General features: G+C 32.1%; 1 protein-coding gene across 5 annotated transcripts in view; it reads left to right on the top strand.

Annotated features, from left to right (window-relative positions):
- LOC118179820 (putative peptidyl-tRNA hydrolase 2) overlaps positions 1 to 25,937 on the top strand; it is a 56,234-nt gene that overhangs the window by 6,649 nt on the left and 23,648 nt on the right. For all 5 annotated transcript variants that reach the window (XR_015040803.1, XM_035348979.2, XM_035348978.2 and 2 more), the window contains exons 3-5: positions 1,944 to 2,033; positions 11,682 to 11,875; positions 22,422 to 22,536. Coding sequence is in view for 4 of the 5 variants with exons in the window: in XM_035348979.2 (XP_035204870.1) it covers positions 1,944 to 2,033; positions 11,682 to 11,875; positions 22,422 to 22,536 (399 nt within the window). In the remaining variant the exon portion in view is untranslated. The remainder of the gene's footprint in view (positions 1 to 1,943; positions 2,034 to 11,681; positions 11,876 to 22,421; positions 22,537 to 25,937) is intronic.

Here is a 25,937-nt window from a genome sequence, read left to right as displayed (position 1 = left end):
AGTTTGTTTAAGTTTGAGGTCCGGATTATACAAAAGTTTGAGGTCCGGATTATAGATCATTTCGGATTATGGACATCCGGATTAAAGACTTTGTACTGTAATGAATACCTGATACCACTAATTTCACTTACAGTAACCATTTTAATATTCTGCAAACGGTTTTGTAATTTTGATGTCTATTTTTTAATCTTCAGTAAATTTGAAATTTCATTTCAATTTAATATTTTCATTTTTATATTTAAAATATTAAAAATTTTTAGAAAGTATATTTTGAAGCTAGTGATAATATGTAGACACAACTTTACATGAGTGTTTTGGCTTTCATGATAATTTTACGTTTTCTTTTACATTTTTATATTATTTCTACACGTCTACATTTATATCATTACTTCTCAAGAATATATGTGGCCAAATTGATAAAATTACAAAATATAAGTCAACTAGAACTTTATTCTTAATTTTTGAATAGGCCGATACAATTTTTTTTCTGATATGTAATGCAAATACAGGTCAAATTGTCATTAAAAATGTTTTGCAATTCATACCTTATATGCAGATGGCACTTGCCTGTTGTAATTTAATAACCAGAGAATGTGACTTAAATAACCTATCATTTAATGCTAAATAATTAATAGCTTTACATAAGAAAGAAATCTGAAAATTCTTTTATCAGAACTAGCTATTTTTCTCAGAAGCAATGAGCTTATCAGAAAAGTTATTCAAAAAGAATATTGGTGCTAAAAAATATAGTGATATTGTTATCTAAATTATAAATGTCCCGAAATATGTCAAGTTATAAGGTATAAAAAAATAAAGTTTTTTTTTTAAATGCTTCCTTTTGATTAATCTTCCTATTGGCCAAGTATTTGATACCAAAATCCTCTAGTTTTGAGAAGGGCAATAAGTTACAGGTATTGCCTTGATTATAATTTCAAAATGACCCTCTAAATTTCACCTTTACTATTTTCTTCCAATATATTTAAGCCCACCAGTGGCAGAGCGGTAAAGGCGCTGAATACTGGTAGTTTGGACCGAGGTTCGAATTCCACGAATGGGCTGGCTGCATGGGCGTTTTCGTGGTTTTTCCCATGTGTAACATGTTTACAAGCCAGTTTCCCTTAGAAAGTCCTCCACGAAGGCATCCCTCCCTTTAGGCAGATAGCCCTCGTGTGCTTTGTAATTGAATAATCCATAACTCCAATATATTTAATCATCTGGACATATTTTAAGATACATATCTGTGTATAAAAAATACTAGTTGATTTATTAATCTAAATTCTGTGTTTTATGCTAGAAATGTGGGATATTTTGTATTCAGCTTTTTATAATTGTTCATTCTGGGAAAATGTAGTTTTATATTTAGCATATCCATAATGAGTTTTTGTTTTTTAAAAAAATTGTGCTTATTTGAGAAAGTTGTGTAACAATAAGATGTGGTGGATTGATGTATTAATAGAACTGTGTGTGGTGGTATTATTTATGTCTTTCAAGAAAGAGCTTCAACACTGTCTTTTATATTTTATGAGTTAACAATCTTAACCTGAAAATATCTGTATGTATGATATTGTAATAGAGTATGTCTCCAAATTAATACATTATCAATATTTAAATAAATATAAAAGAGTTTTCTATAAATTTTGTTATTTTAAGGAAGTATAAATACTAAAAATAAATGTATTAGCTTATCAATTAGATTTGAATTTATATCAAAAATACCTTTTGAAAAGTGTACTTTTGTTTAAGATGTACTGTATCTACTTTTATAATGTAAGAAAATTCCATTGAGTCTCACTATTATTACAGATTTAATTTAAAATGTATAAAAATTACTCAGGTGTCTGCACCAGTTTTGCTGAGTGTTAAATTCCTTCTGTTTTGTTGATGTATATAATTACTTCTTCCATGCATTATGTATTTCAATTAATGTGTGCTTTTTTATTTAGGCTTTATTCTATACAGACAACAGATCTCCTGATTTAGCAGCTGCTTGGATATTTGAAAATTCAGAAGCAGATTTAGAAACATCATTAGAAGTAAGCTCATCAAGCTGAATTTTTAAATGCATCTTTGCCATTCTAATTCATTTCAGATATGTGTCAAATGGTTGCAGTTTTAATGCAGAGTGTGTGCTTGTATGAAAACAAATACGTATATGTGTGAAGGCTCTTTTTTAAATATTTGTGTTTTTTTAAAATACAGTCAAAAGTCGTTAATTCGGACCTCAAAGCTAGAAACTTACTGCGCATGCATCGATGCGACGCATGCGCAGTAAGACCTTTACGGCTGTGAATATGCGTGGGTGCATGCGCATAATACGTTTACGCATGTGCGTTTAATGTATAACAGACGATATAAGCTAAGCTAAAATTATCTAATTCAGGTAATGTTGCAGATTGCAGTGTTCCTTAATCTTCGAATTGGATCCGGCTTATTATTTTTTGCAGACTGTTAGAGCAATTTTATAAAAGTAAGCTTGAACTTTCGATTATGTCAAAAAGAATTTCCGATATATATTTACTAATAAGTAAAGGATCTACAAAGCGAAAGTATGTTTCTAAGTCCATTAAACAAAAAGTGGAATTGCTGCAAAAAATGGATAAAGGCATATCCTTTGTTTCTCTAACCATTCCGAAATCTGTTTATAAATTTCATGCTGCTCTGTGGTGGGGGCGGGGGAGGGGGGAACGCCGCAGCGCGCAATGAATTGGAAGTTGATCTGTCAGCACTATCCTTATCTTCAGAGTACATGTTTTTATTTTATTTAGCTTATAATTCCTTACTAAATGCAGTATTTCATCTCAATGTACTCCGTCTTTGATATGATTTAAATCAAATTCCTTGTCATTATAATTCGCTTCCGATAGTGAAGAAAGTGACACAGAGGTTATTGAAAACGAAAAAATTTCGATTGACAAATTAGTCGGTATTCTCGACACAGCAATTATAGGACTTGAACAGCGGAACTTTGTAACTGAACAAGAAATTATGTCTGTTTAATAGAATTAAAGAGAAAGTATTATCACATGAAACGAAGCAAAACTTAAACAACTTACATTAAAAGAAATGTTTAATAAAGTAAACAAATAAATATTAAGCTTTTTCTTTTTGCAAATTTTGATACCCTTTAGATCATAATTGTTCTTTATTTCATAAATTGCGGTTTCATATTTTTAATTTTATAATTTCTGCATGCCATCTTACTAGATTTAAAGTGATGATCTATAATACGGAAAAATCGATAATCTGGAATCGCCAAAGTCCCGACGAGTCCAGATTAATGACTTTTGACTGTATGCCTATTTTTTCGCTTTTTAGGCATTCAGTATTTTATTTATTTATTTATTTTGGTGTGTTCATGTGTAAACTTTAGTTTCGCACTTGATAGAATGTGGTTAATTTGATATATATAGATACATTGGATACTTCCAAAATTCTAAGAATTGAGCTCTAGTTCAATTCCTAGGAATTAAGGCAACCACTTCAACTAGAAACAAGTCTTCATATCTTTATACAGGTATCCCGTGCAATAATGTTTAGTCCAAGTCAGTTGTTTGACTAATTCAGGTACATTTTTGTAGCACTATTTTTGCGAACATGGAAGATGGAAAGAGCAGTCTTTTTATGAAAAGAGGGTGGGAAAACTTCAGAAAGTGTTCAACCTCTGTGAGGCTATTTCCATGTTGTAAGCTGTTTCCATATTTGAACATAAAAAATCTTCACGGTGTGTTTGATTTGAGAATATAATTATGCCATAAGGAGAGAGAGGAGATGCTGAAAAAGTTCTTTGAAGACCAAATAATTTTAAAAATTAGTTTTTCGTTGGGATCAGTTTATTCAATGAAATTGGGATTATTTTGAAAAGCTGCATTGTAATATTGATAAAAATTGACGAAAAAAAAAAAGAAATTGTACTCAAATTTTAAAACTTTGGAAGCAACCTATGCACTTATTTAATCTTCTTCAAAAGATCATATACCATACTTTTTGGAATATTGGGTCATCCGGATAGTTGTACGGTTTTTGGTGATAAATACAAATGAAGCTGTACAACAACATAAAAAAATATCATTGAATAGTATAAACACTATTTTATTCCTTGTCTTCTTGCTGCCTCTCATCTTTATAAAAAAAAAAAAAAAAAAAAAAAAAAAAAAAAAGAGAGGCTCTTTGGATTATGGTATCTTGGCGATTTTTTGGCGAAAATTTGGCGATCAACCCTGCTACTGCAAGCTGCTAAATTTTTTTTGGACGGTATTTTGTTTTCACGAAGTAAAGAGTAAAGTCATTTTTTTTTTTTTTTTTAACTCAACATTTTTTTCCAACAATCTGCTAGCCGAATTACGCTTATGCTAGAACGTATATGGAACAAAAGTGCTTAATCATGACGAAGATTAGGTGCGAAATTAGGAGAAAGTGCAGAATCGCCCATTCCTTGCCCCGTTTTTAAGAATTGCACATACATGGTATCCATGTACACGTTGACCTATTTTCACTTAAAAAAACATCCCAGAATTGCACAAAAATGGCAATGAGCAAACTCTTGACTTTATCCATGTACACTGTTATAGTCCTAGCTAGTAACCTTTATCACCTTACCAAAATGTCGCCAAACTACCTGTTACCATATTCCAAAGATTAGGTGGTTTATTCACAAAGAAGTTATAGTGCTGTTTGATGTAAAGAAGTAAATTCCAGACCATCATGAGAATTTTGAAGTAAACTGAAGAGATGAAAGGGGGCAAGATTTGATGAATATGGGAGGATGACACAAAGCATCCCAGGCTTAAGTCTTTGTCTGACATTCATTAAAATGTGGGACCGAGCCCTGCCACAATAGAAGACAACCCAGTGCTTTGCTTCAATTTCTGCTTTTAAAACTGCCATTTGGGAATAGTATTTTTCGAAATTTATTGTCTAATTTTGTGGCAATAATGGTATAATGTACAATGTGTGATGGTGATTGGCATGATGTACAATTCCTTTGTACTAATTTAGAAGTCAATCAACAAAAATCAGCATTATATTTTCAAAATTTTCACAGGACTAGTTTCGATGGTTTTACTGAATCACCATCCTCAGCTGCAAAACCGCAAATGAACAAGATAGGAAATAATGATTAAATAAGATAAGGAAGCCTGGACAAGAATAAGCAAGTTGTGCCATCTGTTGGTGAAACCAGAACTAAAACATAATTTTTTTGTTCATAATTCTTAAATTCCTTTGTAGTCCCACCATATACAAAACATTATTTTTAGATGCAAAACTCCTCTTGATGAATGTTACTAAAGAAAGATTTTTTTAACTATCCCATGATCTATTTCTTGTAACTTTATTGTATTGTATTCATTTCTTATATCTAGTAATGAGCTGCTTTAAAAAAAAGAGCTTTATTCTTTTCCAGTACTGAATCACATGAGCATTCTGTTCTGCCTGTGGTGTATGGGTTACCCATTAGTTTAATCAGCTTACATATCCAGTCTTCTTCAAAAGATCATGTATTGTACTTTTTGAAATGTGGTACTTACATGTAGGTGCAACCATGTAGGTGTACTTACATGTAGGTTCACTTTAGTAGAAGTCACCAAATTTTCAGATTGCTGCAAACTTTAACCAAGCATATAGTAATTCTATTTTACAAGCAGCATCTCCGTGTTCGTATGCATTTTTTCTTCATTCTTCTTTTCTTTCTTTCTTTTCTTTTCTTTTCTTTTTTCTTTTTTTTTTTTTGTATTCCAAGGTCCAACAATTTTTATTGACAGATTGTAATATTTTGTGTCTTAAATTCAATTTTAAAATATATGCATGTAAAATTTGTGTATGGGGAGGGGGAGAAATCTGCATTCAAATTTCTGCAGGAATGCAGTATTTTGTCATAAAATCACTAAAGGGAATAAATGCTTTGAATGTATTCTTAAAAAATCACCATGAAATTTCCACCAGATCCAGGGTTTGTACGGTCCTTAAAAGTCCTTAATTTTGGCCAAAATGAATAAACGGTCCTTAATTTTGCTCATTTGACATTTATCATTTCTAATGATTGCCATTCTAAGTGTGAATTACGATTTCTCATGAATATGGAATTAAAATTACATGGCTCTTAACCAATCTGTTGGCGGATTTGCGTTGCTAACGATAAAAAAAAAACAAAACAATTAGCTACCCGAACGAAAGTATCGGTGTCTGATTGGCTATTCACCCAATCTTTCGAAACAGGTGTTATCCATAAATTTAGGCAGATTGTGACGAAAGCGTGAAGCCAGAAGTTCTTTAAGAAGCGAAAGTGATGATGAAGGTGCTCGAGGAAAAAAAAAAAAAAAAAAAAAAGGGGAGGGGGGATTCTGAAAATATTTGCCAAAATTAGAGCAATCCCAACCTGGAAGGCCACAACCCTTCCGACGCCAATAGGAACGAGATGCCTGGAAAGTGCATTTTCAATAAACTGTGGCTTCATCAAGCTGACTACAAAGACTGGATATTGATGGATGGCAATCCTTAAATGTGGTCTTTGTCTGAAACAAATTGAAATTTCTGGAATGGGAGAGTCAGCGCTGAAAATTCACATGAAAATTCAGTTTTGTTTTATCATTTCAATTTGTTTTTACACGGTTTTGCTTAGCTTAATTTCTGTGTTTGTTTCAATTAAGACATAAATGAATTTTTTATCACCTTCTACGGAGTTTATTCTCTTTTGCACATACTACCGTATTTACGCGAATCTAATGCGCATCGTTTTTGGCCAAATGTAGTACTCAAAATTGGGGTGCGCATTAGATTCGATGGCGCATTAGATTCGAGTGCAAAGTTCGCCGATGACGTCAACCGAATTTAAATCGTAACAATGGATTACTGTATTTCTCGACTACATTTACCGTTACATTTATCGTTGACACATTACTGCATAGAGGATACAAACTGCAGAGTACATAGTCACGAAATGGAGAACAAGCTGAGAAGAATGTCATATGATGCTACTTTCAAACGTAAAGTAATTGTTTATCCTGAAAGAAATGGCAATAGAAAGGCTGGGAGAGAGTTAAACGTAGCTGAGAGCAATGTTCGCTTGTGGCGGCAACAGAAATTGGCACTGTTTGCAACTAAAACTAGTAGAAAGAAATTCACTGCCCCTCGCAAAGGAAGACACCCTAAAATTGAAGAAAACGTTTTGGAATTTGTACGTGAAAGGAGGAAGAATGGACAACCTGTGACTAGCGACACTATAAGAAATAAAGCAAAAGAGGAGGCTGAAGTTCTTGGAAAACCGAAACGAGAGTTTAAAGCTAGCTGTCGATGGATGGATCGGTTTATGAAGCGGATGGGCTTATTTCTAAGACGCCGTACAACAATATGCCAAAAGCTTCCTGCAGATTTTGAGGGAAAACTACTAACATTTTAGCGGTATCTCATCACACTTCGGAAGGAAAAGAATTTTTCAATGGGGCAAATTGGCAACGCTGACGAGATGCCAATTTGGTTGTTTGATATGCCTCGTAACTACACCATTACGGAGAAGGGGACTAAAAAAGTTATCATCAAAATAATGAATAAAGACGTTTACTATTAATCACTGATTGTAGAAACTGTTAGCTAGATAAAAATGTTACCATTTATTTCATGTTCATACTTTACGATATGTACCGTATATACGGTAGTGGTAATTAACAATGATTGTTTCACATAACAATAGCCCACTAATAGGTTAATTCTATGTTCTGTTACTTTATGTATAAATCCATTGTTGTATAAAATATGGTATCTAAATTTAAATAAAATTTTCATACCATTGATTGATAGTTTATATACAAATCCATTGTTGTATAAAATAAGATTCAATAAATTCCTCATACCATTGATGCGCATTACATTCGCCGACAAACAATTTTTTATTATTTAAAGTTTTAAAATGGGGATGCGCATTAGATTCGATGGCGCATTAGATTCGCATAAATACGGTATGTGTATGGGATATCGGGATTATGAGTTTATTTCTGCAGAGGGTCTGTTATCGATTTCGCGGGAAATCTGTTGGCTCCATTTCGATTTTAGGTCGCCAAGGGCAAATTCAGTAACGCTAGCCGAGAAAAAGTGAAGTTCGGAAATACGTTTTGAAGCTTCAATAGAGAATTAAGTATTTGGTTTAAACCTATGTTGTTGATAGAAATGCATAATTTTTGCTAATGCAATACAATTATTAGTTGAAAATAACTTATTAATTAAAATTTTTTTAATACTTTTAAAGCTGAAAACAACTAATTGAAACTAATTTTCCTGAATTAACTAGACGCAAAATTAACTTTCATGAATTACTAAAGTTATTGGGTAGAAGTTTAACTGAAAATATACTTTCCGTATTATATATATATACAGTACAAAGTCTGAGGTCTGGACTCGTCGGGACTTCGGCTATCCCAGATTTGAGATTTTTCCGGTTATTAGATCATTTTAAATCTACTAAGATGGCACGTAGAAATTATGAAATTGTGATTTATGAAATAATGAAGCATTTATGATTTAAAGGGTATCAAAATTTACAAAAGAAAAGAGCTTAATATTTATATGTTTACTTTACTAAACATTTCTTTCAATGTGAGTTGTTTGATTTGTTTTCTCTTCTAATACTTTAGACTAATACTATAGACATATAATTTCTTGTTCAGGTATTAAGTTCCATTGTTCAAGTCCTGTAATTGCTGTGTCGAGAATTCCGAATAACTTGTCAATCAAAATTTTTTCTCGTTCAGTAACCTCTCTGTTACTTTCTTCACTATCGGTAGCTGTATTTTCTGGATTTAGAATCATACTACAGATTTCGCCCTCCGTTAATTGATTGATGATTGGGCATTGTCATCGCAATGAAAAACTTCTGTTTCACTTCGCTAAATTCTGCCGCCTGGTGCGGCCATGCGAGATCTGGTGCTGATTCTGGCTTTATGTGAATAACAAATCAGTTATTCTTAATTCAAATAGCACTAAATATAATCATTTGTCCTATGAGTATCATTAACAAAATCTATTTTTAGCATAAGGAAAGAAATTTCTGCTAAATCTCCCCTTGTCAACATTTTAGCGCATTAAACTTAAATCTGTAATCGGATAATACTCTGTTATTTGGCGTCGCTGCATGATTCATCACTCAAGTTGTCATCTGTTGATAAACATGCGGTGATGAAAGCAAAATACAATAAATAATGATTCGCGATTTCGGCATCAAGGATATAAAATATTAGTTGGTGTAAAATTAACAAATGTTTCGTTTTGAGATTATGCCAAGCAGATACGCAGCTATGGAGTCAAGTTACTAATCACACAAATTTATGCTAAAATAATTATTTCTTCAATAATGAGATATTTTATTTAGCACCAAACTGAGATTAAGAATCGGGATTTCCGACATGTTTTTTTATGATGAGGAAAAAATCTAATGCGCGTGCGTAAAGCATACCCCTTCCCTTCAAAAAAGCCCTAAAAAATTGGTTGGTGGTGGCTTTGAGGTCCGGATTTTAGATCATTCCAGATATTGGATGTCTGGATCTCGGACTTTGTACTGTATATACATACATATATATATATACATCTTTCAAAATATAACTTACCAGTATGGATTTACCTATTTCAAATATAAACTTAGGAGATAATGTAATCAATTAATCAATATTGTTTAGAAAATAAATTATGTATATATATATATATATATATATATATAGTAAAAAATGTATATTTTCACTATTCAAGTATTCACTGTGACAAGTATTCTTATCTTGTCACATGAACAGGCCTCTGTGGAAAGGGGCTTCTCTGTAAATAAAGCAATTGAAATTGAAAATTTAAGTGACTCATCATACATTTTTCAACGTACAGTATTTGATTACATAAAATTTTCTGGAGGTGTTCTTAATATCGAAACTAATAAAGAAATGAGATCAGCAGCAGCTTCTGCAAGAAGTGGAGTTCGTTATTTAGAAGTTCAGTATTTAGAAGAACAAAAATCTTTAACTAAATCTGAAAATTCAAATAGGAAAAGAAATATTATTGAGGAAGAAATTGATTATATGAAGCAGAAGAAAAAATTTCTTCAAAGGGACATTAAAGATATTAATGAAGAAGTAGATGCTTTAGCAGATGAAGCTGAGACCAGCAGGAACATTGATTTGTTTATCAAAGCAAATGAACTTAGAAGAATAGTTAAAGAAAAGAAAATAGACATAAATAAATTAGATGTTAAAATAGCTTAAAAGATTTCAGATTTAAAAAAAAGCACAAATGTTTTGTATCTTTTATTGTACAGTTTATTATTCTAGTATCTTTCAAAAAACCAAGGAAAATCAGTTATTTTAATCTGCAAAATATTCTTACATTGTGATTATAATACTAGGTGACTGTGTTTCAATAAATATCAAATAAGTTAAATAATAATCATGTAAACCTCTAAAATAGTGACTGTTATTAGTGTAAAATGCACTTATACATGTTTTTCAAGAAATTATGTTCCTAATTTAATGTTATCTACTTCATAACTTGTAGGGAGTTAGTTTAATTTTCAAAATTGTTTTATGGTAAGTATTAAATTGAATTTAATAATAGTGCATAATACACACTTCTGTTAGTTTCTTAAAGTGAAATTACAAGCATGAAGTCGGTTGTATGGATAATTGCTTTATTCTATTCATTTTTTTGTTTGCTGATAGGTCCTTAATTTTTTCTTTGATGGTCCTTAAAAGTCCTTAATTTTCATGTAAAGAAATGTGTACGAACCCTGAGATCAAAAGAAAAAAAAAACTGCCATACAAGTAGGTTTATTGATCGATCCTTAGGATAAATACCTATTTCAAATATAAAATATGTATTTATTGATATGCCAAGGTAGTTGTGCTAATACTTGAGTACCTGAAATATTTAGTCTATCTCAGCGGTTCGCAACCTTTTGACTAATGCGTACCATCTAAACAAAAATTGAAAACCTTTAGTACCACCACTACCACTCTTGAACAAGTACTACTACCACCACCACTCTTGAACAAAGCTCAGATCGCATAAATTTACGAGCGTTAGAGAAAAAACTCAATCAGGGTATTGGGGTTTTAATTCTTGAATTTAATAGTTAAAAATGCTTTGCTTCTTTACATACCACCTATTTTTCTTTTGTGTACCACCAGTGGTACATGTACCATTGATGGTACCACTGGTTGTGAACCCCTTCTCTATCTGATTGTTCTTGAACTGTGTAACATAGATTTTTCAGATTTTCAGGATGGTCTTCCAGTGTGGGTATCGTTTTTTAGGCTGAAATTTATGCACTTTTTGAATCAACTTCAAACTTTGTCATGAGAAGCAGTACTTTGTTCATATATAGCACAAATTTTACTAACAGTCTGACTAGCATTTTTTTCTTTTTTTTTAAATAAAAGAGTATATATAATATGATGAAAATGAACTTTTGGGTTCTCAGCATTGCAATGAAAAAAAAAAAAAAAAAAAAAAATTCAGCATGAGTAGAAAAGACTTATTTACTCATCTGCTTAAATCACAGTTGCTCCTCATCAGCACTAACAAAATCATTACAAGAAAATGCACTTTAATTTGAAAAATCACAGAAATTTTTGGATGACCCTATATTTGAAAGTTTTTTTTTTTTTTTTACTATTTTTATTGTGTACAGCTTCTGAAATAGAAAAAAAAATTCACAGGCTGAAGCAGATGATCGAGGTAGAGATTCCTTTGGAGATGCTTACAAGATGGCATTTATTGTAAATATGAGTTTGGACATGGGTACAGGAAAATTGGCATCTCAAGTAGCACATGCAGCAATAGGAATGCATCGCTTATTACTACAAAATGAAAATAAATATGGTGAAATGGTTCTTCAGTGGTCAGAAGATGGGTAAGTTATTTTCTGTATAATCTTTATTCTGAAAGTTAGAAGAAAGGTGGCTGCAGGCTTTATTTCTTTGAATGTTGTTCTTAAATATGCACTTTCATATACAGAATTTGTCAAAATGAGGTAGATGATTTTATGAGCTTGAAAGCTGCTTGGCATGATATTGTCTCTCGCAAACAATTACCATATTGGTAACTAATGCTAAGACGATTCTTTTCACGTTGTGGGTAATGCATATGAGGAAGGAGGGGGGTTGTTGTCAAATCACAACATTTATTGTTGTGTTTTGACTAACCACATAGCAGATGTTTTGCTAACCATTGCAGTTGATTTTAGTCAAATAAAATATGCTATGTGTGCATTTGTCACATAGCTGTTTTTATTTGACAGTATTCTGGCTGATGCACATAGCATATTTTTTTTTAGTTACCACAGTTAATTGCAAATGCTTAGAGTCCCATTGCAGTCTTTTTATATGAAAATTTGGTTAGTAAACTAGTCATAATAGTCAAAATCTCCAAAAAGGGTACATAGCAGATATTGGTTTGACAGTGATATTCTAATATGTACACAAAATTTTAATACTTTAATTATGTATAGAAAGAGACATTTCTACTTTGTTTCAAAATTTTCCAGATGAATTTCATTTATCTATTCTGAATTTATGTATTGATTATAAACATCATCAACAGCTGTCATTTACAAAGGATCATCTAATTTCTGGTTAAATTTAATGGTACTTACGAATTAATGCCATCACCTTAGTAGATGTCAGATACTTTCAGAACGTGCCAAACTCTGGCAGCCATGCATATGACAGTCCTTCAGTCGAGCAATGCTGCTATTTTTGTATGCATTCTCTTTTGTTGTATTTCAAAGTTCCAATTGTTTTTATAAACAAATCATGATATTTTTTGCCGTAAACTTAGTTTTAAAATACAAGCTTGTGGAATTTGCCAGCAATGGAAGAAACTGCGGTAAAATTTCTGCAAGAATACAGAATATTGCTGAAAATTTTGTAAAGAAAACGATGAGGAAATGTGTTTTCTTGATAGCCATTATTGCCAAGGGTTTACCAATACGGAAACAGGTCGTTGTGTACTTTGGGAGAAGAATAGTGGGGGGGGGGAAAGATTTTGAAAAAGAATCAAGTGTTTTATTTTTTAATATATCATTAATTTTTTATTTAATAATTCAAATTTGTATTCTAAATTGCTAAAGTATGTTTTCTTTTCATATGTTGATAAGGTTTACCAGCTTATGATAAATATTGATAGTTTTAAAATCTTTCTAAAAAACAAACCAGGAAAACCACCCACTTCTGCCCAATAAGTAACTTTTACCTTTTCATGTGGACAAAATCGCCAAATTGCACCAATGTGTTAATACATAAGTATGAATTTAACACCTACTAAAGCTGGGTTAAAGATAGGTTTGTGAAAAACCAGGCGCTCACATCCTTTTACATCATGGATCATTAACGGTTTTCACATATCTTTTTATGTAATGCTGTTGTAATTCTGGAACAAGCCGAGCAGTAAATTTATTAATAATATGCTATTCTTTACAATGCTGGAAACCCTTGAAGTTTCAAAATGGTAATGCAATAACAATGGTCGTTTGTTAGTATGCTTCTTCTATTACAGTTTCACGAAGTCATTAACTATACGAATGCGAAGTTCGAAAGGCGAAGACAACAACTGACGATTCTTGTACGAATGCTATTTTTGTTTCAACAAGTTTGCATCAGTGGTAATTTTATTTCGATTTGGTATACAAAAATACATGACAACATCTTTCATTTATATTTAATGAAAACACCAAAATATATTACAGTAATACAAACACATCGCAACGGCGAACCGACAATTACATAATGTAAACACACAGAAGAATTCTTTTGGCGCAACAGCCTCCTCTATACTATGAAAAGTTCTAACGCACCCCACCTGTGCTCTGTTAAGCGTACACATCAATAATAAATGTGGATATAATCGCAAATCAATATACACGAATGAATACTTAAAACTACATTGCAAATTAATACAATATATGACACAAACATATATTATACATAACTTTAAACTTCAAAAGGATAGATCAATTGGACGGGTGTTCGATAAAGTCCTTGAGAAGTACGAATCAAACATGAATGCACATACCCATCCCTACCTTTATAAACTTCTTCTATAATTCAAATAGGCCATAAAAATTTTGATTTCGTCGACCCTTCCAGCAATACAACCTCACTCTTTTTAAGATTCCTTTCAGGAGATGGATTTAGAAAAGTTTTCGAGGAGATAATTCTCCTTCCACTTTTTCCAAATTTGTTTGAAAAGATTAGTTGGATATAGTTTTCTCCTAGTCAAAATCTGCCTGTTCAATGGTTTATTCCTGAAAAGGTCGGCAAAATGTACAGGATAAGAAATAATATCTTGCCCTGGAAACAAGAAATGGGCAGGTGTGAGAGCTTGTGGCTCTTTTATTTCATTGTGGACATAAGTAAGAGGTCTATGATTTAGAACTAACTCAATTTCTGATACAATACAGTGAAATACCGAAAATCCGCCAACTCCTGAAATCCGTGTTGCCTCGCAGAATATAAACATTCAGTTTATAGGTTTCGGAAACCGCAGCATTGAGTATGAAATATCGAAGAAAAAATACTTACCGAATAATAATGAGTCAAAACAGAAATACCAAATTATTGATAAGAATATTTTTAGTTTCAGCCCTTTTTAATACAATGACAGATAAGAAACACACTTGTGATTTTACTGCTTTGCAACATTGAAAAACGTAAACACGTTGCATTGATAGTAACGCAAAAAGTGCAAATTATGCAAAAGATGGAAGCAGGTGCTACTGCTCAATTTATAGCAGGTGCTATAGCTCGATTTTTAGGAATTGTGACACAATTGTGTATGATATACGAAAAAATAAAGAAAAGAGCAACAGTGATTCTAACACCGAAATCCCAAACTGGAAATCTTTGCATAAGGCGAAATCGGCAAACCTCGATGCTGTGTACATATAATACAATGAATAATATAATCAATTTATATATGTAATAATAATTTAATGCATATAATAAATTATTGCAATAATGTATATAATAACTTAATTAGATGTATCTAATACGCCTTATTTATTTTGCACTTTTAGTCCGAATATTATGCATCTTTTTTGTCTTGAAATCTGCAAAATCCTAAAATCCGCACAACCTCTAGTCCCAAGCTTTGCGGATTTCTGGAATTCTACTGTAGTCATCATTTCCTCAAAGTTAAGAAGAGCCCTTTTGAGAACCTTTCTCAAAGGATCTTTGATATTTTTCACAAGCCTTTCATAAAAACCACCCCACTAAGGCACGTAAAGTAGCATTGAGGTGATGGTATAAAGGGCGTAAGTGATTTAAGCCGAGTCGTGTTTCCAAGCAAACAGTCTGCACTACGTCACAAAATCTGGTTTAGTGCTCTGCGGGGACTAATCAGAGTGAACGCACGTAACCTGAATGGGAAAACAGAGCGGGAAAGCTGTAGCCACATTCACGCACGTTCAAATTTAGCTTCTCTAAGTGGGTGCGGCTTAGACCCTGTGTCACAGGTGTGAAAGAAATTCTCACATTTTTTTCCTTTATGACAATGTCTATGTGACATTTACATCGTAATTTGAACGCAGCTTAAGACACAATATATTGCCAGGTTATGGGCCATTTATTGATATGAAATCTTTTAATTTTGAATCTATTTTAATTTTTGAAAATGCTTTAAGAATTTCATTAGTGGCTCTAAAGTTTTTAGCATTGTCGGAAATGATAACTTTGCAATTTCCTCTCCTAGCTAAAAATCTCCTTAATGACAAAATAAAATTTTTTGTTGACATATTTGTGATTAATTCTATGTGCACAGCTCTAGTCACACTGCATGTAAATAATGTTATGCAAGCCTTTCCTGATTTTATTAAAACCGGGCCAGTGAAATCGATGCTAGTTACAGTAAAAGGAGGATTTTAGTAATTCTCTTTTTTGGTAGTTGACTAGTTATTTGCTTAGCTGGTTTCAACTTATACTTTTGACAAATTAGGCAGTTACCTAATACTCTTTTTATAATTTGTCTACCTCGTGGAATCCAAAATCTAGACCTAATTTTCGTGAGCATAAATGTCATTCCACCATGAAAAATTTTATTATGCTCTCGAATAATAATTAGCTTTGTAAATTTAGACTGCTTTGGAAAAAGCACAGGGTGAGCTTCATCCTTTGTAAATGTTCCTTCTTCTAATCTTCCTTTTCTGTGCAATATACCACAATTGTCAAAAAATGGGGCTAAATTCGAAAGTGTATAGTCTTTTAGGAATCGACTTACCATTTTTAATGTTCTGTAATTCTAAGTTAAAATCAATGTTTTGCTCATGTTTTATACAGTCTACTTCAGCATTTTGAAGTTCTACTGTGAGGGGACCTGCATTCATTTGTCGTTTTTGAAGTTTATTAACAAACCGTTTAACTAGTGCAGTTACTCTTAGTACTTTTAACAAATAACTATATTTCCTTAACTATAAAATAAATTTCAAATTTTCTACCAAACACTTATTTTGCACTGTTCTTTCAAATTCTATTTTTAACTTTAAGTCCACGTCTGTAGATTTTAAGTTCTCCCTTTCAGTAGGCCAGTATTCAAGTGATTGGCTTAGCCACAGTGAACCGTGCCACCAAAGCTGGTTTTTAGCGAAATTTGCTGCAGAAATTCTTCTGGAGAAGATATCTGCAGCGTTATGCTTGCCAGAGCAATGAGCCCAATTATTGGTATCTGATAAAGATTGAATTTCTTCTATTTTATTTTTTTACTAAAGTTTTGTATTTACTAGATTGTTCCTTAATCCAATATAACATAATCATCGAGTCGGTCCAAAAATAACTAGAAGTATTAAATTTAAGACGTTTACTTACTTGATGGACTAATCTTGCAGACAATAAAGCTCCCATTAATTCCAGTCTTGGTAATGTAAGACCTTTCAGAGGAGCTACATGACTTGTAGAACAAATAAAAGTAATACTTATCCTTCCATCTTCAGATAAAGCTCTTAAATACAACACAGTTCCATATGCTAAAAGAGATTAATCTGAAAAAGAATGAATTTCAAATGAAATAAATTTACAGTTCAAATTTGAAAAATAACATCTAGGAATCTGGAGATCTTCTAAGTGTTCGACCTTCAATGCACCACAACTACCACTTGTGATTCAGTGACGATGGAAGTTTGTCATCCCGGTCCATGTCATAACTCTACAGTTCTTGTAGAATGCACTTCAGCTTTATAATGAAAGATCCTAGAAATCCGATAGGATCATAAATACGACCCATTACTCGAAGAATAAACCTTTTTTGAAGCAGTTCTGTTCTTGGCAAACTTTGATAATTCTTTTAAGTTGTAAGATATGTTGTCCGTATCTGGATCCCAAACTAGACCCAACACCTTGGATGGTGAGTCAAGTCCCGTACTTGAGCTCGTTTCCTCATCAATGTCGAACTAAACATCTTTCCACAGCTTATGCAGTTCCATGGAATTGGTTTTCCATTTTCGTAATATCATGCTACCTCTTTTGAGAATTTCTACACTTTTAGTCGTAATCTTCAAAGCCGCTTGCAAATCTTCTTCGCCTCCAATCAAATAGTTGACATAAAACCATTCTGACAGTAATTTGCAAGTAGCAGGAAATTCTTGTTTACATTTATCAAAATGATATTTCAGAGTTGCAGCTAATGAATATGGACTTGGTTTTAGTCCAAATAACACTCTACTAAAGTTCACTTCTTGATATGAATTAGAACTGATATCATCAGTCCAGAAGAATCCAGTAAATTTTCTGTCACTAGGATTGATCAAAATTTGTAGATATGCTTGCTCTATATCGGCTGTGAAGGCAATTGTATTTTGTCGAAACTTTAAAATAATTTCAAATAGATTTGGATACAAGTTTAGTCCTTTATATAAACAGTCATTAATTGAAAGTTGTCCTCCTTCATGAGAAGAACCATCAAACATGATTCGAAGTCGACTAGTAGATTTGTCCTCCTGAATGACTGCTTCGGACATGGCACTTCAATACCTGATGACGAGTTCTCAATGATACCTTCCTTACGATAATCACCAATTACCTTTTTATAATCCTCAAAAAAAGCTGTATCATTTCTAAATCTCCTAACCAGACCATTGAAACGTTTCCGAGCCAATTCTCTATTATTTGCTAATTTCTCCTGCATACCCAGTTTTCACGGCAACTTTACACAATACCTTCCATCTACGAACCCAACAGAGTTATTAAATTCATCAAGTATCTCCTGTTCCACTAAAGTCAAACACTCCGCTTCCTTGTTTTCAATACCTAAACTTTCCATTTCCCAGAAACGCCTGAGTTCAGCTGACACAGCATTTTAATCACCCAAAACTAATTTTACAGCAGCCGTTTTACTCATATCACCACAATTTCCTTGCAAGGACCATCCAAGTTCTGTGTTTACGGCTACCAAATATGTATTTAACCTTTCAAAACCTTTTGTCAAATTCCAATAAAAATCTGTACCTATTAACAAGGAAGTTTTTTCATTATCATCAGACGCTTGATTATGTCCCCACATTAAAGTGAATCCCTTGGCTTCCATTTCAGCTCTTGTACTCTCATTCTGCAAATTAATCACAGCCCTCGACATTTCATCTGTTTCCAATGCCTGTATAACGACTTCATTTTCATCTAAAATATTCTGCAATCTCTCTTCGACTCGACATGTTTGCAACTAAGGATCCTTTGCTCCAAATGAATAAATCTTTAAGGTTTCTGACCCTAGACATTTTAATCCCAACTTCATAGATTCATTTCTTTTAATAAAACTCTTTTCACTACCATTATCGAACATTGCAATAACTATACCTGACGATTTACGACCAACAATTTCTGTCCTAACACACTGTAATAAAATCACATTCCTATCATTTACAACTGAATATGAAATAGTAGGCTGAATTTCCATTTCCTTTGGTTTTTCTTCTGGATTTGAATTAGATTTACATTTGCTTGAATTTTCAAATTTAAAACAAATAGCTTTGGCATGTCTGCCAGAGCAGAATGAACACTATTTAGCATTACATTTTTTCACAAAACAGTTTGTGTTACAACACAACAGACATCTCCTTTCCTTAATTAATTTTCCCCTTTTTTGTTATACAGTCATATATTCACATTCAGTCTTACAGTGACCTTGACCGCAGAATAAAGAAACTTGGGAAGTTTTCGCCATAAATTCTGTTACTAACGTGTGTTGATTGTTACAACTCGGAGGGAAGTTTTGTTTCTGGTTTCGAAAATTGTTTTGTTTGTGTTGGTTAGAATGAAAATTATTACATGAAGATACATTATTAGAATTAATACGGAATGCTTTTTCTCTTGCACTGATAGCATTATGTAAAAACTTTATTAATTCCTGTAAATCATGACAATTATTTATATTTTGCTTAGAAAATCCAAGAGTCAATTCTCCTGGCAGATTTTTTAGTGTTATGTTAGTCGGTATTGTTGTGTATGTTTCCGATTTGACATTTAATCCCTCTAAACATCTAATCTGAGTTTGGGCTTCAAAATAAAGGTTCCAAAGAGCCTAAATGTTAGAAGCATTTTTTACAGGTGCCAGATTTAATAAATTTGACAAGTGAGCATTTATTAAAATGTCTCTTTGGCCAAATGCTTCAGAAATTAATTTAGCAGCCTGTTTATAGTTCTCTGAGTAATTGAAAATCCTTTAATGCTAGCTAGGGCTTTACCATTTAATAATGATTTTAAGTAACAAAATTTGTCAACCTCAGTTAAATTAGAAATATTATGCACAGAATTCTCAAACTGATTCTGAAAATCTAAATACTCTGAAGTCTCTCCATATAATCGAGGAAGCGAAAGTTTAGGGAGTTTAGTTCTGTTTTCTAAATGCAAAGTTTTATTTTCTACGTGAACATTTTCTGGATTTACTGTTTGTTCACCTGACTGATATGGAACTTTTCCAATTGATTTAATTTTGTTTTGCAACTTTAATTGGTATTATTTTTTCATTATATTCATCTACTTTGTTAATTTCATCCTTAATTTCATTTTCTTCTTTCAACAGTTCATTAGTGTCACTATTTAGTATGTTAATAATTTCAATTTTAATATTTAACTGTTCTAAATATGAATCTCATACATCTATGTTGATATGCGATTCATTCAAATATTTGTTTATTTTTTCTAAGTTTGCTCACGATGTGTGTCACACTTAGTTCGAAGCTTTAACAATTTAGCCATTTTCACAGTTTCTTGCTGTTTAAAATTTTACCCCTCAAATACTTTTAATTCTAGAATTCTAAGAAGACAAATTGTAATTTTCAACAACAAATCACACTTCAAACATTAACAACAAATTCTAATTCTAAGGAAAAAACAACATTTCCTTACTTGCAAATACATTCGAACTTTTAAATATCGATGCAAACATTCAGTAAATTTCAAAAACGAAAGTTCTAAATTTTTACCAAACAAGATCAAAGACATCAAGCAACTTTACTACTTCAACAATTACAAAATATTCTATTCAAATAAATTTTCAACAAAACTATTTGCTCACCTCACCATACGATGTTTCCTGGTGACAGCACCACATTTTGCGAAGCAATTAACTATACAAATGCAAAGTTCGAAAGGTGAAGACAAAAATTGACGGTTCTTGTACGAATGCTATTTTTGTTTCGGCGAGTTTGCATTAGTCGTAATTTTATCTCATTTCGGTATACAAAAATACTTGATGACATCTTTCGTTTATATATAATGAAAACACCAAAATATATCAAGGAATACAGACACATCGCAACGGCGAACCGACAATTACATAATGTAAACACACAAAAGAATTCTTTTGGTGCAACAGTGCCCTCTATACTATGAAAAGTTCTAACAACAGTAAATGATACAAAATAATTCCAAGTGAAGTGTATTAAATATCATAGCTGCTATTTTTCCCATTTTTTTGCCATGTCTCTTGGTAGATTGCTAAAATCTTTCAGTTTTTAATTTTAGTGTTTACTTATGCGTTTACTTTTTTTTTAGCTGTAAATAAAATTTATTGAATTAAAGAAGGAAGGAAAGAAGGAATTGGGCAAATTTTAATCCCCCAGCCCTAGTGATTTATTTCATCTGAATAGTCTTAATGTATTATAGATATTTTTTTAACTTTATGCGAAGATTCAGTTTATGCTTAAACAGTTAATATTTATTTAATTTTCTTTTAAATCAGTTTGTTTTATATCACTATTAAATTTATCCTCACGATGTGTGTTCATTAATTATTAATATCATTTTCATTTAAAAGTACATTAGTGAATTAAAGTTTTTCTTTTCTACTCAGGATTTTCTCAATTTCAAACTGTAAGAAAATTAAAAAATAAAATTAATCAAAGAACATAAAATTTAGAATATTGAATTAATTATCAATTTATATATTTATCAGAGTCATATTATAAATAGTCGAATAATTTAAATCATGTATTATCTAGCTAGTTTAAGTCAATTTGAAGTTGTTTGAAAAGAGTGCCATTGTGCAGTATGAAAACCTTCCAAAAGCTTTAGTTTTTTGGTATTTCAAGGTTGTCAGATATTTTCATTAAAGTTGTTACTTAGTATAATGATCTTTTTCGGTAGGAGGCGAGAGGTTGCTATAATGAGCATCAGTTGTATATTGCTCTTTTATGTTCAATTTGTCACTTTTCAATAAATATTCAGTTTTTTTATAGTACTTTATTTGTTTAATAGAAAAAAAAAGGATACACATAAACTTCGTTACTTCAATAAGTAACTGAAAATATTATTTACTATGGTGAAACTTTCATTGATAATAATTTAATTATCATCATTTTTTACATTTCTGTAGTATTTATAATTAGAAATTTGATAAGAAGTATGGCAAGTTTCTGCATCTTGTCTAAAGAAGTTGCCAAAGAGTTCATGAGGTGTCAACTAATTTACTTTATGATAGAGTTGTACATAAATATGTGTAATATCATCCTGCTTTGGAAAATCATTTGTTCATTGAAAGTTGTGACTTTATGTACCAAATATGAGATTTAACCATCATGTAATGATGAAATGAACCCCAATGTCTGAAAATAATCAATGTAATTTATACCTTGAAAACATTTGTGATATTTTGAGGTCATCATGCCAATGCATTTTTTTAAGAAATGTGAACTTGAGACAAAAAAAGACTATTTTCAAGAGGGTGATGGAAAGGCTTTCTACATGTAAGTGATAAATATCCACTTATTTTAATTCCTGTGGTTATTAAGACATATTGAAAGCATGTTGTTGTGATAGTCGTGCATAAAATGTGGCATTTCAATGAAGTAATAATCAACTTTGCATTGTTTATCAGTTTTATTAAATACCTGTTAGTGCAGTGATAATAGTTTGAATGGAAAATAATTTCATGTGTGAAATACCTTGCAGTAAAATTATGTAAATTTTTATTTTTAGAGAAACAAAAATTGTTTTGAGAGGTAACACTACACAGCACTTAGTAGAATTAGAAAGGAAAGCCCTTCGGTTAGGTTTGCCAACATACTTAGTACAAGATGCTGGACGCACACAGGTATGAGATTTGTTTTGAAGGTAGATTGTTGTTTTTGCAGTCTTTTGAAGCTTTTTAATTTTATTGAAACTTTTAAATAAAATTTGAAGTTTTGTTGCTGCAATATAAATGATTTTCTATTGGCTGTAGGAATTATATTTGAAGTCAATAATAAATGTAAGTTACCCATATATTACAATTTTTTTGGGCTATATCAGAAAGAGATGAGTGAGGCTTTATACATATATTGCTCTTAACCCTTTGAACTTAACAAAAGTACAGGTCAAATGATACTTTTTTTTCCAGAAAAGTATATGCAAACAAGTTAATATAATTCATTATTCTAATTTTAGTAGTACTTTGTGCATAGATAAATTTTCAAGGGTTGCCATTCTACCTGGAAAACCAAAAAAGTCAGTGAACATTTGAGTCAAAATCTGGAAAAATTGGGAAATTTCTTACTGCAATCCCCCAAAAAGCGATTCTTGCACCAAGCGATAAGGAAGCAATAACTTTATTGGCAAATCGTGTATCACGTTAGTGTCATTCAGACAGCTGGCATAAAGCCAGTTTTCGCAGTGCCAGTCAGATTGTCTTATAGAAGGGCAAAGCAAGTTTCCAGCATCTATGGTTTCCAGTAACCTGGAGAATCCAGAGATTCGCATGCGCTTGTGGAGTGCATGTTGAACGAAAGTAAATCTCCCCCCCCAATTCTCGCATAAAACAAAATCTTTTAAACCTTTTCTTCTTTCTTAAATGCCTTATTTGCCATTTTGCAGTAAAATAATAAAAATAATAATCACTTATATTGGTTAACCATTTAGTATACATATATATATATATTCGCCAAATACTTAAGTGGTCACTTTATTTTAATGTTATTTGAATCATTTAATGTGTTTTCTTCCTTTTAAATATATTTATTATTAGTTAATAATACTTTCAAATTTCAGGCAGTTATCTCTGGCATACTTGTGAAACTACTTCTAGCATTAGTATGACATACATTCACGAAATTTAGTGCACATATTTTTTACTTATGTATGCTGCTAAATAAATATAAAATATAATTAAATACATTTCTTTTTCCCTTTAGCTGCAAAATGTCTGCATAAAAGACATTTTTTAATCTATATTGGGCAGATTCTAATCTCAATCCTCAGGTGAAAACAATTATTATATTTATAAAAGTAATACTTTGGGGATTAGTTATATGTAATTGGCAAATGTTCATGTTTTCAAGTGGTACCATAATTAATTTATCTTCAACACAGCCAACTCGCACTACACAGATGGCTTGGAATTTTCATAAACACACCTGGAAAAGTCAGGAAATTTCATTCCCCTATTTGAATGCCAACCCTGATGTTCACCATATACATAAATTAGTTTCTACAGTGGCCTTTTATTGGATCCACTGCATATCATGTCATACTGTGTCATACCTGCCAACTTTTACGAAGTTTTCGTAATTTTTACGAAAATGCGTTTGTCTTTACGACTTTATGATCGTAATCCATTTTTTACGATTTTTTTTCCCTTTTCAAGTGTTTTTGGTGATTTTTGTCGAAATTTTAGAATTTTTCGCCAATTCAGCGATTTTCGCCAATTGCATTGTGTTTTACCGCCAACTACCGACTACTTCGAATCCAGTAACCTGCGGTTTCTCTCAACTCGCCGCTTAACAAACCAATCCAATGCGCTGAACTTGTTTCTCCCACTCTTTTCTTTGTGAGCGCCAGATTATTTTTTTTGTCTTCGCTTCAGCAGCAAGAGAATTACTCAGCTCGAACTCAGCGAGCGTGGATTGTCGCATTCTGTTTTGTTTTTTTGTTTGCAAGTGCTACGAATTTTCTTAATACGTCGTTGTTACGAAATGAGTTAAAAAAAAAAAAAAAAACCGTATTCTCAATATTTTCGGCCTGCCTACAAAGCCGAATTTCCAACAATTAAAGAATCCTTCAAAGGAAATAACTATGCATTTTGCAACATGAGCGTGTGTGACTTCATAATAAGTCACAGTGGAAGAAGCGACATTGTGAAGCATGTTAAGTCTAAAAAGCATGAAGTTAATGCTTCGGCTTCGACAATGTCAAAGAAAGTGGATGATTTTTTTTCAAATTCGGCTACGAATTCGGATGCCAATGTCATTTTGGCAGAGTGTTTGTTTACTGCATTCCTCATTGAACACAACGTGCTGCTAAGCGCTGCCGATCACACCGGTCAAGTTTTCAGACGGATGTTTCCCGACTCCAAGATTGCTCAGAAATATGCTTGTGCTAGCAAGAAAACATCTTCTATTGTGAACGAAATTGCTTGCGATGCACAAAGTAAAACGATAGATGCACTCCAGAATTCAGCATTTTCGGTGTCAATCGATGGCAGAAACGACAGCGATTGGAAACTTTACCCCAACGTTGTCACATATTTCTGTGATGTTTCTAATGAAATGAAAACTGATCTTTTGCGTCTGCCGTTGTTAAATGGAGACGCTACGGGGGAAAATATTGCCTCCTTGGTAATTAATGAGTTGAAACAACATCCCAATATCAAACTGCATTTCATTTGGTGCAGATAATGCTCATGTCATGGTGGGTGACAAAAAGAGTGTAGCCTCTTTCCTCAAAAAAGAACAAAATGAATTAATTGTTATTGGATGCCCATGCCACTTAATTAATTTGGCAGCAGAAAAAGCTGCAGCTGTAATTCCACACAGTAATGCTGAGTGCGAGAGTCTTCAGTGTTGTGAAGAAAAACAAAACTATGTTTCGTTCTTCAATTTCACCAAAAACTCTAGAAAACATTTTAATTGCTTAATGTTATGAGGAAACTAATTGTTATGACAGGAAATTTTCCAAAGAATTTTTGGCTAAAGCCAAAAAATGCACTCTAAATTCATTACAATAATTTTTTTTTTTTGTGTAACATTAAGTTCTTGTTTTATGTTTCCTAATAAATTTTTTAGTTACTACTTAATTGTGATTTACTAATGCAAGTACAATTTTCTTTTTTCTATTTGTATAAATTGTTATTTTTTTAATATCAAAGCATGATATTAATTCTTCGTGTTCTTCTGAATTTTGGAGAAATCTTCTGAATTTGGGGGAGAAATCTTCTGAATTTTTATCTTTAGAGGTTGGCAGGTATGCTGTGTGCATATGTAAGTTACAGGTATTCATTCTAATATGAGGACATTTGTTCTGTTATATCAAAGAGTTAAGATCCCTGAAAAGGGTGTGGAGCAATTATACGCTTCTGTGATGTAGATAGATTGTGAGATCGCTGAGCCCCAATTCCAGTATGACTGAGTTCATGTAATTGAGTCGGGTATTGGAAAGTTTTTTGGCAAGTGAAGAATCAGGTATTTTGTATATTTAGGCTTTAGGGGAGCCATGAAATCTTCAGTTTTATGTCAATTAAAA

Source organism: Stegodyphus dumicola, chromosome 4 (assembly GCF_044657685.1).
Source record: "Stegodyphus dumicola isolate Sdum_Otavi_A_Nest chromosome 4, ASM4465768v1".
Taxonomy (NCBI): Eukaryota; Metazoa; Arthropoda; class Arachnida; order Araneae; family Eresidae; genus Stegodyphus; species Stegodyphus dumicola.
Note: the sequence above shows the minus strand (reverse complement) of the source record. Positions and strands in the feature narration are given on the sequence as shown.